Below are 16,440 nucleotides of genomic sequence, written 5' to 3' on the forward strand. Positions count from 1 at the left end.
TTAACAGGAAACTCTCCTGGTTGAGTCACCAGTACAAAACATGTTATAAAACACCAGTGTTCTTTGATTAAAAAATCAAAGGTATGAGCCACTATAGTCCACTAACTCCCAAATAGCATCCAATTACAGAACGTAGTGTTATTTTTCATGGACTGGAACAGCAAGTGAAAGCCAAACTTTGTAGAACCCTGCACATTTAGCAGTCAGTTCACTTTTGGAAACTCAATCAGTGTTATTTGACTTTTGCAACTATGATATTCTCAATTACAGCACCAAAGTGTTTCTGATGGCTCTAACATAAACATATAGTGCTGTTCAATGATCCACGAGACTCCTTGATAACTGGTGTTCTTGCAGCGTGTCAGGGGTGTTTCAAGGGTGTGTCTGTGTTGAGAAATACTCAGGATATCATTAAAACTTTGACACGGGAATTTACAGCATGGAGACGTCCTCCTGGAAACAGCAGCTCCTCCTTCTGCAGCTTTATCATATGTTGTAAAAAAGGGGGAAAAAAATCTCATTATTTTCAACATGTTTTCACTAAACACACACAGCAGAACATTTTGTACAGTATTCAGCTGTATGCCGCCCAACCTGAAAAATAACTCCCTCAGCAAGGGCAGCTGGGATGGCTCCAGTACAGTATAAAAGCAATAATGGGTGGGAATTCTTGTATGGATGAGCTACTCCAAACAACACATGCTCATGAAGGCGCTGCAGTGTGCTTTTATTTCATGTTGCTAAGAGCGTTTCTGTGCCAAACACACCATCTGAGGTTAATGGGTTAATGGATGGTCCCTGGACAAGAGATTTATTCAACCTAATCCACCTTTCACTAAGGACAAGGAGGGATAAAGGACAGAACAGGAACCCTTTCCACACGCAGGAAGCAAATATATTAACAAGTAAAGTGATTATGGTTGTTGTAGTCTCTCCATATGTTCCAGACATATTAAACTGAGTCAGCAAAAATAAAGGACAGACGAGGGAATGAGCTTTATGACTTACAGAGCCAATAACTAACAGTAATCCCCCGGTGAGTGCTTCCAACAGATGAAAGGAAATGGCCTGAGGTACCACAACAACAGAGAGCAGCACAGGACATATGAACTGACTTACACACACACATAAACACAAGACACACTGATATCTGATGTGGCTTAAAGAGAAAAAGGAAGCAGAATCAGGAAAAGTGTGAATATGCCTTTGCCCTTTTGAGTTTCCTTCCTTGGCAAACAAGTTGGGAAGAGGCACCTGGGCTTCCCGACACAAAAACATGATTCATCAACATGTGACAGAAACAGGGCATTTTGGGAGCTTGGCAACCATGTGACCACAACACTCTGGGTTCAAATCCAGCCAGGACCCCTTGCTGCCATAATTCCTACTCCCTTCTGCTCTGATAAAGCTGTAAAACTTAAATGAATCACAAAGGACTCCACTGAGTTCAATTCCACTCTGATGTAGTCATATAAATGTGTGAAATCTAGTGCTAAGGACATTTTTTTTTTTTCTATTTTTAAATGCAGTTGTTCCCCTGAGATACAGCACCAAAATCCCACATCAAGCTCATAATTATCACACTGAACTGGAACAGATATTTGTATGTCGAGGGTGCAAACTACCAATCTGCATCACACACTTATTATAGAAAGCCAGCAGCTGCACTGGCCGGTTGGGGCGTACAGTCATTAATTGTTTCAAAGGAATGGGAGAGCAAATGGCGTTAATACACACATCCGCCCGACTCAGTCCAAAAATACTCAGTAATGCCTCTGGATTCACAGTCCTGCCCCGGCCTGTTGTACTGGGTCTGGCCTCCAGACTGCCCTAACAACATTTTCAAGTCCTGAGGACTGCCCGTCTGTGCATCTCTTAACCATTCAACACTGCAGCAGCCAGAGAGCTTTGGATTGTCTTCAGTTTGTTTTCTTAGTATTAGGCTTTTGTGATGTGCACCAACTTTTACATGTCTGTAGATATGTAGTTCATTACTTGACATGAAAATTGTGGAGCACAGTGTATGTATTTAGTGAGAAAAACTATCAAAGCCATGTCAAAGTTTCTCTACACCTATACACAATAATCTAAATGGACCTTAAAGTTTTGGGTGTGCTCCTGTGTCAACACAATCATTGTTCAAGTTTCTAAAAATGAAACAGAGGAATATTTTTTCTAAGTGATAATTAGAGAGGAGGTTGACTGAGCATGAAGTTTGTTTTTCACCCCTTAAATCACATTCACATGTAACAGAACAATTAGTTCTGCAATCCAGCAGCTCCACTGGGTGAACTGGTGGTTTAGTGCCTCATTAAAAGAGATGTTTTTATTTATCGCTTGTTTAAATTATCGTCTCATTCTGCAGATTTAAACAAGCTCAAACCTGTTATGTCCCAAATGAACTGAAGTAAACAAATAGCTACCATACCATTGTCAACATTGTTCTAAATATGTTTTATTTAAGAAATCATAATGCATAAAACCTGTCTAATGACAATGTGGCCAATGAGGACCACCTACTGTACAGCAGAGTCAGATGTATTTTGCCCAAACATTTTTGTAAAATCCAACACAATATGCTCTATTTAAAAACTGTAAACTTCATAAGAAGTCATACTCTAAAGTGCTTTTAAAAATCAAGAGATATAAGACAGCAAGCAAATCGATAATAATGCATGATAATACTTTTCTCTCACAAAGAAAGTCCAGTGTAAAAAATAACAATTAGGATAACGACATATAAAACAGTAAAATGAAACTGATGTTCACGTCATTGCCCTCTCTGGTGTAACAATTATTTACTGAATAAACCTTCAACGAGTCAAAGCCTTTTCTTAAATTATTTTTGGTAGCATTGTTTGGAACAGCCAGTAGCCATTCATGAAACGTACAGCAACCTTAAAACATCTTCTATCACCCTTCCAGACCCCAAACCCTCTGTGCATTTTAATCCATATAAACTCTTTATAACACCTCCACACATTTCTGAAACTTTCTCATCTTCATACTGTATTCCTTTATGTGTCACTTCCTGATCAACAGCATCATCACAAGACCAAGACCAGGAATCCTAAAGCTCAGTTTTTGACTGATAAAACTCAGCGTGTTGAATCTGGACCTGCAGTGGAAGCTTGAGTCCACACAGGAGAAAATCCATTATGTTTCCTTCACATAAAACAGCAGACAAGTCTCTCTCATGACAAGTTTATCTCTTTTTCCTCTGCTGCCGGAGCACCTTTCTCCTTTTCAGGATCATGTCATGGAGTCTTTCCAGGCCCTCCCTGAGTCCTTCTCCTATGATGGCACAGGTTGGCTGCAGATGCCAAGGAGTTGCAGGGCCCAGTTCTTTCAGACGCCAGCAATTTCTCTATTTCAGCCAATCCCAGAGAGTGTCTCAAGTCCTGTTTGTTGGCCACCACCAGCAGGGGCACCCCCTGGTTTTCGGAGGTCTTAGCGATTTTATGGAGCTCCGTTTTGGCCTCCTCCATGCGCTCTGCATCCACAGAGTCCACCACAAATATGATGCCATCTGTGCATCGTGTGTAGGACTTCCACAGGGGGCGTAGCTTCTCCTGACCACCGACGTCCCAGAAGTGGAATGTCACAGTCCTGTGGCCACCCAGAGACACTTTGACCTTCTCTGCATTGAAACCTTTGGTGGGCACCGTGTTCACAAACTCATTGAACTGCAGTCTGTACAAGACGGTGGTCTTCCCTGCAGAATCCAGCCCAAGGATGGCGATGTGAAAAGACTGGAAGAACGGGACGCTTGAAAGGAAGCTAGGTTGTTCCGACAATCCATTCCCCATTTTTCCTCATGAGGAAAGATTTGTAATGTGGGAGGTTTGATCCAACTGTCCAGCAATAAGGCCTATGAGTTGCTTATATTCCAAAATGGCTGCAGCAATTACCTGAAAGCATATTGCACATGTTATTGTGGGTGAAACACAGGTTTACAGAAACAGTAGCACTTAAAGCAAAACTATGCTACTTTTTCTGAACAACAACTGTGGCACATTTCCCACATTTCCCTTGTAGCATATGTAGAGAGGAGTCATAAAGTCAACAAACTGAGGTTACACAATACCTAAAGTTTACCTACAGTGGCCTCTATAAGCCTCGTCTCATACCAGACCAAGTCAGCAAGCAGCAAAATCCTTAAGTCTGCTGAGTTGAGCAAAGGTGCATTTTATTGCCTACGTGGCTCCAGCAGGTGATAAACCAACAGGAAATTATCACCTAAATGCATTTTCCCTCAGATCAAGTGAGCTTTTTATCCCCTTTTAGCTCAAGTTTCAGCTTTCTGTCCAGCAAACTATATTTTCAGCAATCTGGTGTCTGGCCTAAGGAGGTGGCTGTCTACAGCAAAAGCACTAAAGCCATTGACTGACGCCTTTACAACACCAAAAGGCAAATTTAGCAACTAGAGTATGAACATAGTGCAGAATCCAACAAGCTAAAGAGGCATGTTTTTCCTCAGGCGTTACTGGAGACCAAAACAGAGCTCAGGAAAGAGTGAACATTCAATTCTTATTTGTCACGTGGCAAGAAACGCCTCTCAAAATGAATAGCTACTGCTTCTTTGTGAATGCTGGGTGTGTGAACAGTGAATGTTACATACACCATAACAACTTTTTAAAATGACAATATGTCAGATGTGTGTTTTTGGTTTGTTGAGGCCCCCAAAGTGGCTCCAAAATACATACAAAAGCATATTTACTTTGATGGAAAAGCACTCAAACTTGAATGTCAGGTGAGTAGTGAAACGTCATTTATCATTACATCAGCATGCAAAGAACAAACATCATGGTATTTTTGACTGAATATATGAAGACTGCTACTTGAAGATTTTAATAGCAGTAGTTATTCATGTGGATGACATTCAGGACATGTAATTAATGCACCTTTAAGACCAGGAGAAGACATTTGAGGTATATACTGCATCTAGTCTGCTATCAAATTATGGTAATAGCAGAGCCAAGGCATTATCCAAAGTGCCATGGCTGAAAATTACTTTCATAGACTTCATTTTATACTTCATTTGAAGAAGTTTACACTGTTCATTTTAATGCAGAAGTCCAAACCATGTGTTCATAGACTACATATTCATTTATCTCATATAGTATCAGTGTTACATTCCTATAGGGCCCTGCTAGTTTTACCAGTATAACAGTACATCCTTAACTGTATTGTAAAAAATGATGTGTAAAAACACACACACAGTTTAGTCTCCACTTGCCTCTGTATTCTGTTTGGATATGAGATATCCCTACATCTACAGAGGACTGACAGGTGGACAAATGCATGTTTATTCCCAGTCCAAACAAAATTGGTTACCTACCAGTCTGAGCCATCTGTGGAGACAACATTAAACCTCTCTGAACACAGCCACGGTCTGACACAGCCTCAAATTCAACTCACGTTGTATTCCCACTCTTTATTTCGGCAACGACGACAGAAAAAATCTCCGCCAGAAATGCCGACACCCTCCCTGCCTGTCTGTCCTCGGTGTCCCGTGTGGATCCACCGCTGATGATACTGCTGCCGCGAGTGTGTGTGTGTGTGTGTGTGTGAGATCCCAGTCTGGATCAACGCCCACACGGACACTGCGGGCGCCCGCGATTGGTCGTTGTGTTCGGTTCTCTCTCAGCTGATTGGTTTATGCGTCCGTCAATCACGCGCCTGCCCGGGGACCAGGATCACCTGTTGCTCCGGCTGTCTGTCACGCCATTCTGCTGTTTGTTTCATCTCTTTGACTCGCGAATAATTATGTTTTTAACCATTTTTCTTCACAAGCACCAAAACTACACTGTAAAAATACTCGGGGAGAAATCCTGTATCGGAAATGTTACTTATCCCACATAAAACAGGGCTGTAACTAACGCGTATTTTCTTATTTCCTCGATTAATCGACTAATCACTTAAAAATTATAAAATGGTGATAGATATTCTGTTTACAATCATATACATTGGAGAAAAAGTACTCAATGCTATCATATTACCACTACTACATTATTAATTATTATTACTCATTTATCCACATAAAAGTAGGATTTTATAGGAGCTCAGTTATGTTTTGTGTAAGACTGCAACTAACAAATGAATCTGCCGATCTCGATTTATTGATTGTTTTTATATCCAATAATCGATTAATCAACCAAACATTTGAGTTGGGTAGCTTAATTATGCCCAAGCATCATATCCGATGCAAAAACTAACTACTAAACTTATGTACTTGAGTAAATGTACTTCGTTACATTCCACCTCTGTATATGTTGTGTCCGGAGAATGTACTTTTCACATTTTGATTACAGGATGTATCACCACACGCCGCGGATTTGGGGCTTTTGAGAGAAAATGTAGCTCAAAAGCCTAAAACACGTTTCTAAATCATGTTTACAATTCATGGGAGCTTCTCTCCAATCTGAGGCTTCACTGTCGCTGACGGTATTTTTTAAAGCCCAAGTTAAACCATAAACTGACTCTCAGATAGTAAAGAAACACTGATGGATAAACGTTGGTATAAATTAAGTAAAAATTTAACCTACCGTTGATTTAGCTCGGCGAGTCAGCAGCGTGCCTCTCAGTGTGTGTGTGTGTGTGTGTGTGTTTAGAAAGATAGAAAGGGTGTGTGTGTGTGTGTGTGTGTGTGTGCAGAAACAGCGCCGCCCCTATTCAGCCGCGTGTTTTTGTTTAAAATGATTGGTCAGAGGGGCAGGAAAAGCAGCACACACTCACTGCAGCCCATCATGCATGAAGGATAACAAACAGTAACTGGCTTTTAGCCACTGGCGGCTCTTACATAACCTGCTCCTGTCTCTTAACTATTTTAGGCCACATTTGTTTATTTGATTTGTTTATTTTTGCTCAGAGAGATAGACCAGATATCTTACTTAATAAATCCATTTCGTAAAGTAAACCTATAATCAAGTATTAGACAGTTACTTAATCAAAAACAAATAATTATTGAAATGATATTGCATTCCTCATCCATTTTCCATCCATTCACTCATTCATTCATTCATTCTGGAAAGTAGAATATTATCCATGTTTGTGTATGTGCAGTGTAACTTATGAAACAGGTTACATGTGCTTTATTTTAACTCATATTGCCCACTGATCATTTCTGAAAATTAAAAACTACAAAAACATTACAGTGAAAAGTAACAACCTCTCTGATACAACCCATAGGAGAGTTTCCTGAATTAGCGCCCCCTACTGGCAGCAATAAATGCTATACATATAAACTGTCAACTGTCTTTATTTATTAACTTTTTAATAAACATCTAACCTTTTTATGATGTGACCGTGCTGTGGTAAAGATCTGGCTGGGTTTAGGTGCAGAAACAACTTGGTTACATTTAGGGAATGATCATAGGTTGAGTTAAAATAAGTAGCCTACTGTTAGCACTAGGTATCAGTTTGAAACTGCACTCTCTCAAGTTAGTCTGATCATTTTGTCAAGCCATCCTTCCACTTAACAAAGACAAAAGACCTATGAGGTCAGTCTTCATGGGAGGACAGCGTCAATTAAAACAACTCACTATCTTGAAAATGTCGCAGTAAATTCCATAGAGTAGCCTTTTGAGTCATATAGTTGGCATAAGACTTCTGAAGATGTAGTAAAGACCAATGACACAAAGGTAAATATTATTCATGCTAAAATTCATAATTCTTCTATAAGATGGAGGATTTTATAGCATTGTTCAGTCCTGGAAAGAATAAGAGCGGATTAAAATAAGTCAAACACATGGCAGCCCCGTGGATCATGTGGTTTAATGCAGTCAGTGATATTCCTTTCATTTTATATTTAGTCCACGAGTTATGCACAGATGACTCATTAAACACATATGTGCAGCTATTACAGATATGCCTCAAACATGTGCAGGCCTCACGTGTTTATAATTCTTGGGGTACCAAGTGAGCAGCTGTCAGTGGACCAGTGGGCTTCATGATGTGGTGCTGTGATCTTCATGACACCAGTCACTCATGTTCCATGCCATCTCTGCCATCTCCTTCTCAGTTTATCATCACAACTCAACAATGACATGACTTTGACAGTTGAAATGTTGTTAAAATGTCTTGTGTTCTATTTATAATATATTGAAATTAATGCAAATCATGTAGCTACCTTCCTAGATAACAACAACACATTCAGAAAATTTGAAAGAGCGGTAATGATATGTGCTGTAATGTAAAGCAGATGTGACTTGTAGTAAATGAACTAAAACTGATATGATCCTTAAACATTCTCATACTCTTGATACCCTATGATTTATTTCCTAAAGCCTCACTGTTGTACTGTATTATATCATTACAACTATCGTGTCAAGTGTATCTAGTTTTACACCCCTGTTGCCTACTGTCAAATATCCATCAAAATGTTGTAGGAATTTTTCGAGATAAACAGACAGTGGCACTGTAATTAAAAGAGCTCCAGTCAAACCTCAAATGATGGAAAACCATGTGGAAAATATGATTATATCTACCTCAGCTGAACATAAAAACATTTGCAATATTCAGACTTTTTGTCAAATATTCACTTTTTTGTATGTACAAATGAACATATTATATTGATTTCATTCATCACACTACACTAGACAATACAAATATACACATGTAAAACAAATGAAATCTTGATCTAAAAGAGAGAGAGAGAGTCATGATCTATTTTTCCAGGATCTTGAGAGTTTCTCTTCCACCCGGTCCAGGAATGCACTGTACGCTCCTCTTCTTCGCCGGTGTCTCTGTGAAACAGACACTGTCAGTATTAATATATGTGCAGAATTAATGTGGGTGTAAATCCAAATGATCTAAACTGTTGTAAATCATAAATATCGCTGTGTCCATTAGGTAGATTCCCAGAGCTCTAAGTAATGAGAAAATGTATCACAATGCACTAGACCAGAGGTGATAAACTGTGATATCAGAAGTGATCATTTATGTGTATAAGGTGTTAAAACACTGACAGTATAGGAAGCTGATTTTGGAGGCCAGGACGGCTGAGGGAGTATGAGTCTCGCATCCCATTTAGGTTCTGCAGGTTTATGTGTGTCCATCCTTGTCTTGCTGTCCCTTGAACTGTCTATGTCAGATCTGGCAGTCTGTACTGAGAAAGAAAGACATTAAATCATTCATTTATCAGTGGATAAATTGTATCCAACAATTATGGGAAACAAGAGTCTGTCTGAAGAAGACATGCTCTTCCTAAAAACACTCACCTCATGGTCAAATGTAGATACTGACACAAAATGCATTTGTTTCAGTTTCATGGTAGTTGCGCAGTTTAGATACATATTGGTGACATTCAGAATACCAGATTCTGAGACAAAGTTTCAGAAGAAAAGCTCATTTAATCTACTTACATGTGTCCAAGTGCCTTCAATCTTAAATTCAGGTTGCCAGGATCTCTGTCATATGTAGTTACTATGTCTGGAAGCTCCTCATCAAGCTGAAGTGCTGTGATAAAGAGCAAAAAGTACAATGTTATGGCTCCCTCTGGTTAGTCTTCATGTGTTTATCGCCATCTTGTGGATTTAATCAAATATTACAAGCGTGCTTAAATCACAGTAGGTAAAATGTGTCTATCCCTGCTTGCCTTTCTTGTTATTGAACCTTCTCACTATTTTGTTCAAGATACACTTGACAAACATGCAGGAAAAGGGTATAAAGCACTTACTGGTCTGAAGTTATGAGGTTTTGGGTTCTTGTACGGTTCAGGAGGATACTTTCCCATCTTGACAAACATCAGCTCAGACTCCAGAGCGTCAGGAGGCCTGTACAGTGTGATGAACTTTGGAGGGTCTTTCCTCTTGAAACTCTCATGTAAAACATTAGGTAGAATTAGTTCAGTTCTCCTCTTTGTTTCAGTGGTTTGGTGGTTTGCTGCTGGATTTGCACAAACCTTTCTTTCTTTCTTTTGAGGAACCGACACAGATCTGTACAGTTTAAGAGAGAAATCCGGTGGCTTGATGCTCCACACATCGCTGCACTGGCTCTCAGTGTCTAGGAAGCTTAAAATACTTGCTTCTTGCAAGGCGGAGGTCTTGACTGATAGAGAACTGAGATTTTCCTTCAAAGCAGACTGAGGGTAGCGGGTGCAACAAACCATATGGAGCCATCTTGATTTGTAAATAAAATATCTGCTCTCCTTGAATTTCAGTCCCTGGCCTGTCAGGGTCTTGAGACTTACAAGTTTAAATCCACAGAGGTTGAAGTTGGTGTATTGTTTGTACCACTGGAACACAGTGGTAGCTCTGGGAGAAAGAAGGAGACAGTGGCACGAGGGTTGATTACAGACACAACACATAAAAAGTGCTGCTTGGTAACGAGTGCCTTTAGCCTTCTTAACAAAAAGAATTAAGTTAAGTGGCCTGAGCTCAGCAGGACATTCAACAAAAACAGAACAGGAACTTGGCAACACTGCAAACAAAGTGCCTTCTGAATAGGAGAAATCATGACACTGTAGACTTTTTACCAGTCCAGTCAAAGACATACTGTAGCAGGAGTACAGAAGTATTGTTGTATTTATACACTTTTTTCTTGAAGTAAAAAATCTTTACATTCAGCTTCACATTTACAAATCCAGCGTTTGAAAGATTTACACTGTTCTTTAGTGGTAATGATTGAGACAACAGTAGTGGTGGAAGTGTTAACAATGTACTCAGTACTGTACATTTGTTTTGTGTCTCATTGAGATTCAGATATATCTCATGAGAGACTTCTCCATGATCCAGTTAAGAAACATAAGCAAATGAGTCATTTTAGATTTTCCAGATCCAACAAAATGGGTTTTATCTTAAGTGTCAAATAGTCAAATGTATTTAGATACTTATTAAATGCAAAAATAATTGTGTGAGAAATGTCTCCACTAGATGGCAGCAGATACCAGAGTCCTGCAGCTGGGACTGATCAGAGAACAGCTGATACAGTACATGATGGTATGAAGTGCTGTTTTAATTTTTTTAGCAGGTGCAGTCAATTTACTTTATTCAATAAAGTTCCTTTCCTGTACAATAGTTGTAAAGTTCAGACTGAAGAAGAGAAGGCATGATAGAGCAGAGGGGTGTATAGACTCATGTTGACTGGGAGGAATAAAGGCTGGGAGTTAAAAGCATGACTTTAAATTAATTTTAAAGCACTGCATGAGATAAACTGTGTTGGTGCCAACATCATGAATGCTTACAATGTGTAGAGAGTCTCAGGAGGCAGGCATGCAGAGATGATGTCTCTTCCAGATTTCATGCTGCAATTGCTCTGGATGAAAAAGCTGTTTAATGTCTGTCACTACATAAGATGTTTTTACAGACTGAACCTCCCAGAAATGAGCTCGTAGCAAAAAGGAGGCTGTTTTTCCTCAGTGCCAAGCACTTAAATGATCTAATCTCAAGGATGATGCAATATACAGCATGTTTTTTCTTTTATTTTCAAGGTGATGAAACAAACTTTCTTTCTTCTTTGACTGTTGGGATAAGTGACATGTGAAAGCTTAAAGTGAAACAACTACAATGGTAGAAAAACTGTAACATCAGAGGTCAGCTGGGATTTACAGGAGCCAGACAGTAAGGAGAGGAAATCTTTGTTTGTACCACCTCAGACAGCTGACACGAGGGGGCAAAGGCAACAGGAAACCTGAGCTGAGCCCAAACAGCGCCTGTGAAGGAACTGACCTCGCTGTAAAACCAGGAGCCGCCACCTTCAGAGGCTCCTCTCGACCTCTGGCCCCTCAGCTCTGTGTCTGAAAACTTCCACCATTGTATCCAGTGACATTTACAGCCACTGTGCAATCAGTGGCTCGGCTGAAACAATTACAGGAGCTCTTTGCTGGACGTGATAGCCAGAGTTTCTGCTGTTGACGCTGCCTTTCAGAGGCCTCAGAGACGTCTCCATGTCACTCTGACACCATGATGGAGCCTAATTGCATTGTTGTTTGAACACTAAAAGAAAGTACTGCACATAAATCATGCTGTAACACAGAGAAGCTTGTAAATTATGGCTCTGTAACTGCTGGAGGAAATAGAAACAAGCTGAAACATTATCCAAGGCTGAACTGAGGAAACCACTGGTCTCATTTCTGGACTTTCTTATATTCCTTGCCAACGTCTGACTGTGTGTCAGGACCTCCATCTGTTTTTACTGTTTGAGCATCATCACTGAGGGAAGAGAAGATTTTTGGTTTCTGGAATCACCGCCCATCCCGTCCGATCAGACGCTCTTCCTTCCTTCTCTTCTTTACTTTCATCCTGGCTCGTACAGAGGAAGGGGAATACTGTAAATCAAGGCAAACCTAAACATGTCAAATGAAATGTGATAACACAGATACACTTATGCTGTCAGTTATTAATCTGTAGTGCTGAATGCCTTCATGCCAAAAGGGCCACAGTTCACTATTTTGGTACAACCACTCTTCAGACTTCTTCATACAAACATTGATGGATTATGAGAGCAACCCCCAGACTGCAAAGATCTGCAAGGTGAACCAGAACTCTCCAGTGCTGCTGCTGGTTCAAAAACTGCACCTGAACTTCAGTATTACGTTCACACTGGAGATGAAGTGGGGCTGTCTGATGCCTCTCTAAAGCTTCCTACAACAACAGATCCACACTGACAGATATTACACTACAGCACACTATAAAAACATTATCAGCAACCTGAGATGCAGAGCTGAGCTATTTTGCTGTCAAACTGATTTGAATTTAGTGGATTTAATGAAATGTTAGCGTAGCCTCAGGATACTGTGCAGCTGTAATATGAAGGAAAAATCATCAAAAACAAATATTGGATATTTGGACTAAAATGGTTGTCCCTCTAAGGTTTAATTAAGACCAAAACAGAAAGAAACAGAAACAAACTTTTTAAGACCATGTGTACATCTGATGATATAACACAAAACAGATCTGCAAAGATTCTACTATGTATTTCTACATGTATAATTAAAAGAAAATGTGAAGTTCAAGAAGTTCATGCTCTTTGACGCAGAGGTGTTGGAGCTGATATCTGATGTTTGCTCCTTTTAGTAGTTAGTTACTTTCAAGTCTCAAATTTCATGGTAACTGCACTGGAGATGTAAATTATATTCAGCAAGTCGTCCATGTGAGTAAGAAAAATACAAAACAAGAAAACTGGCACAGAACTGCCGGGTTAGCTCTAACTGCTTTCATTACATCTTATTTGACGTCTGCAGGGTTTGGTTTGTTGCTGGATCGGAGTGACTGTATAGACATTGTTTGCATTGTTGGTGGATTGTGTCAAGTGGTAGTCTGGGTTTTGGTATGTGATGGAGGTTGGATGTCGGGGGGTGGAAGCAGGAATAGCTCATGTCATGACCCAGCTGCTCTGAGGTCACATTTGTCCTCTACAGTAACAAAACACAAAGCAGTCCCCTCTGCAGCATGGGCCAACAACAAAACAAACACACATTCAGCAGTTCTCATGGGTTACTTGCTCTCCAAAGGTGGAAAGTAAAGCTACTAAGTCTTCAGTATTATTTCAAACATTAGCATTTTTGATGATTTTCATTTTCAGAAACTTTCTACTTTCTCCCTACTACATTTCAGATTTATCTGACAGCTATAAATGTGCATTGCTTTGCAGAATCAGATTTTACATTCAAAACATCTCCACTGTACTCTGCTAAGGACATAAAATGTTTATGAAATAATACATTTTAAGAAATGATCTGAAAACACGTACAGCCAACCTATAGAGACTATAGAGTGATTTGGGTCCAACTTTCTCCAGACATCCAACCACCTGGATAATATGATAAGTTTTCACAACAGTGGTGGAGCACTTCTTTCATCACCATTGTTGCCAAAACATCCTGCACTTGTCAGCTGAGACACAAGCTGGTAAATCATTTCATTTTATTGCCCAAATCTTGTCCACAGTGGACCACCAAAGGCAGCAGGGAAGCCAGTGCAGAATAAGCACTTTCACCCTTTACTAAAAGTGGGCAGCCTCAGGTGAGCTGTAAATTGGAGCAGTGATTTTGTCTCCAGCTAGCTAAGTATTGTGATTTTCATGCAGGTAACAGAGAGAAAAACAGCAGTGAGGAAGACAAAGAGGTAAAACTGGGGAAGAGTGTTAGACTTTTACAACATGGTCTTGGACTAGGGTTTGACTCATTTTCCTGTGCCTCCCTGCTCTTGTGTTCTCTTTATGTACACAAAATTATTGTGCAATCAGTTCTGTCAGTGGTGGAGGTTATGGTAATTATATACAGTTTGCATTCCTTACATCGTTTAGCTGATATCACATTTCCCAGGGGACACTGCAGTGCTGCCATTTCTCGCCACATCTGCATAACTGATTATAATGAGAGAAAATTGCACAAAATGAGCTCATGTGTAGATTAAATTATTAAACGAGGCACTTATCCCTCTTTGTTTACCGCTTTGTTCACTCCCTGGATTTAACTCGAAGGTACAAACTCAGACATGTCACACATACGTTCACTAGACACAGATTCATGTTTTCCATCCAAGAGGTCGACTGAGATTTAACTGCTGGTTGTGTAAGACGAGGAGTGGGCAGACAGGAAGACAAGTGGGTTTGTACCTGATGGCTATTCCAGGCTCTTACCAGGTTGATGGTCCAGGAGATTTATGAGGGAGGGGTTGTTTCCCTCCCTCATAAACAGACAAGCGTCTCAACAAGACACTCAGGCACCTTCGTGTTGCACTGGGAGAAGACAGGAGGAGCAGTCTACGACCTGCACAGCTGTCAGCTTCCCATTGGTTCCCTTTAGACATGCAGAAGGTTTATCCATCATTAATCACAGAGGATTGTCTCACTGACTTTATTGGAGCTTCACAGTTTACTCAAACCGTCCGCTTTAATTCAGAAATAGTCCTCCTGCTGATAGTTAGCAAAATCATCAGCCTGAGTTTGCAGAAATGATACTACACCAGTGTTTGTACTTCTGCAATAGTCCTGCAGAATTAATGAACCCTTTTTGAGCATAATCATCTCAAACAGCTCTTAGATCATAAATTGTTGTACCTCTGAAATGGGAAATCAATCTGGAACTGTTTTAATAATTTATTATAATTGGCATATTAATTGACAATGAAAATAATTGTTAGTTACAGAACTAAATTGTAGCAGCTTGGAACAAATGAGAAAAGAAATCTGGATTGCTTTTTCTAAGTGACTGATTTATTGGTTTGGTGGGAGCATGGGAGCATTGCAGCATCTCATCTATCCTTGTAGCTCTTGACATATCAACGTCTAACTGACCAAAATAACACAAATATAATTCCCTGCATCTTCTGTCACTGCAAAAAAACTTTTTTTTTTTTTTTTTAAATGCCTCCTGAATGTACTATTTTTTACAATTAGGATTGAGCCATCACTTCTTCCAGATCATATTTCCTCCTCTAAAGAGATTAGTTTCAGGTCTTTGACAGAACAATCAGCTCCAGCTCCTCAGCTCCTGCCAGTGAAACTCTATATCTGAGTAGCACGGCTGCTGTTAAAGCGTGAGAATGGAAACGAGCAGTTTGGAAAAGGACGCGAATGTGATATCTGACTTATCCAAAACCCCACTCTTTGGCTTAGGCTGCTTCCCTGAAAAATGCAGCATTGGGCCATCTGTTTTAGTGGTTTGGAGTGGTGACTAATGAAATATCACTGGCTGGCCAGTAGTGAACCTCCATGATTAGACCATCAGTCTACTTTTTCCCCCTTTAGAGAGAGAAGACACACGTTTTGGTGCAGAGTTTTACAGACTTAAGCTGATTCACTTTATTTGTGTTGTATCAAATAAAAATTAACTGAATAACTCATCATCCAGTGTAATGAGAATGATGAAGTTGTGTTCTACTGTGTAATTTTTGGATATCCCTACTGTTTGAATAGTCATTAGGTTTATGAAACTTAACCCTGATTAGTGTCTCTGCATATATAGTGTGACGTGGACTTAGGTTTTACAGTTTAGTGTGAGATGCACTCAAACTTGAAACCTCTTGAACTAAAAAAAAACATGGTAAAATGTCATTCTTTACTGCCAACAATAAATCAGGATATCAACAGAACATTTTGAGTGGCCTCTGTTTATTTCAAGATTCAGTGATGTTATTTGTTACATACTCATTTAATACAGTACTATGTAAATGTTTAAGGCAGTTTAAATGTTTAGATTCACATCCATCATGCTGTATCATTACGAAGGCAGCTGATCGGTACCAAATTCATCCTGGTGATGATCTGTCCTGAGTCAGACTGGGATTACATGTAGAAGCAGAAGACACTGAGGCAGCCTGAATCCACAGAGGAACTTTGGCAACTTTTCCAACATACTTGGAACAACCTACCTGCAAAGTACCTTGAAGACGCAAACAAATGAGCAAGTGTGGCGAGAAGAACTGGTGCAGTTTTAATGGTAAAAGGTGGTCACAGCAAATATTAATTTGATTTGGTTTGTAGTTGTTTTTTTAC

The 16,440-nt window shown here is 39.8% G+C and overlaps 2 protein-coding genes across 2 annotated transcripts; both read right to left on the reverse strand.

Annotated features, from left to right (window-relative positions):
• Positions 1-2,439: 2,439 nt before the first annotated feature.
• Positions 2,440-6,687, reverse strand: arl4aa (ADP-ribosylation factor-like 4aa). The gene is given in 3 exon segments (XM_018676144.2): positions 2,440-3,352; positions 3,354-3,911; positions 6,549-6,687. Coding segments are annotated over 2 exon segments (603 nt in total). The 5' UTR covers positions 3,810-3,911; positions 6,549-6,687; the 3' UTR covers positions 2,440-3,205.
• Positions 6,688-7,759: 1,072 nt separating this feature from the next.
• si:dkey-30e9.6 (uncharacterized protein LOC564083 homolog) lies at positions 7,760-10,248 on the reverse strand. The gene is made up of 5 exons (XM_051076118.1): positions 9,680-10,248; positions 9,380-9,451; positions 9,165-9,183; positions 8,970-9,085; positions 7,760-8,747 (listed from the first exon to the last, which is right to left on the reverse strand). Exons 1-5 carry the CDS (start codon positions 10,109-10,111, stop codon positions 8,661-8,663), a joined length of 726 nt encoding a protein of 241 aa, XP_050932075.1. The 5' UTR covers positions 10,112-10,248; the 3' UTR covers positions 7,760-8,660.
• Between the last annotated feature and the right edge of the window lie 6,192 nt (positions 10,249-16,440).

This window comes from Lates calcarifer, linkage group LG15 (genome assembly GCF_001640805.2).
Source record: "Lates calcarifer isolate ASB-BC8 linkage group LG15, TLL_Latcal_v3, whole genome shotgun sequence".
NCBI lineage: Eukaryota > Metazoa > Chordata > Actinopteri > Centropomidae > Lates > Lates calcarifer.

Excerpts from the sequence above, each read along its gene's own strand:
- si:dkey-30e9.6 (XM_051076118.1), bottom strand. The coding sequence starts at position 10,111 with ATGGTTTGTTGCACCCGCTACCCTCAGTCTGCTTTGAAGGAAAATCTC. Across the intron at positions 9,452-9,679 it reads AACCTCATAACTTCAGACCA|CTTGATGAGGAGCTTCCAGA; the intron begins GTAAGTGCTTTA and ends ACAGCACTTCAG. Across the intron at positions 8,748-8,969 it reads CAAAATCAGCTTCCTATACT|AGACACCGGCGAAGAAGAGG; the intron begins GTCAGTGTTTTA and ends TCTGTTTCACAG.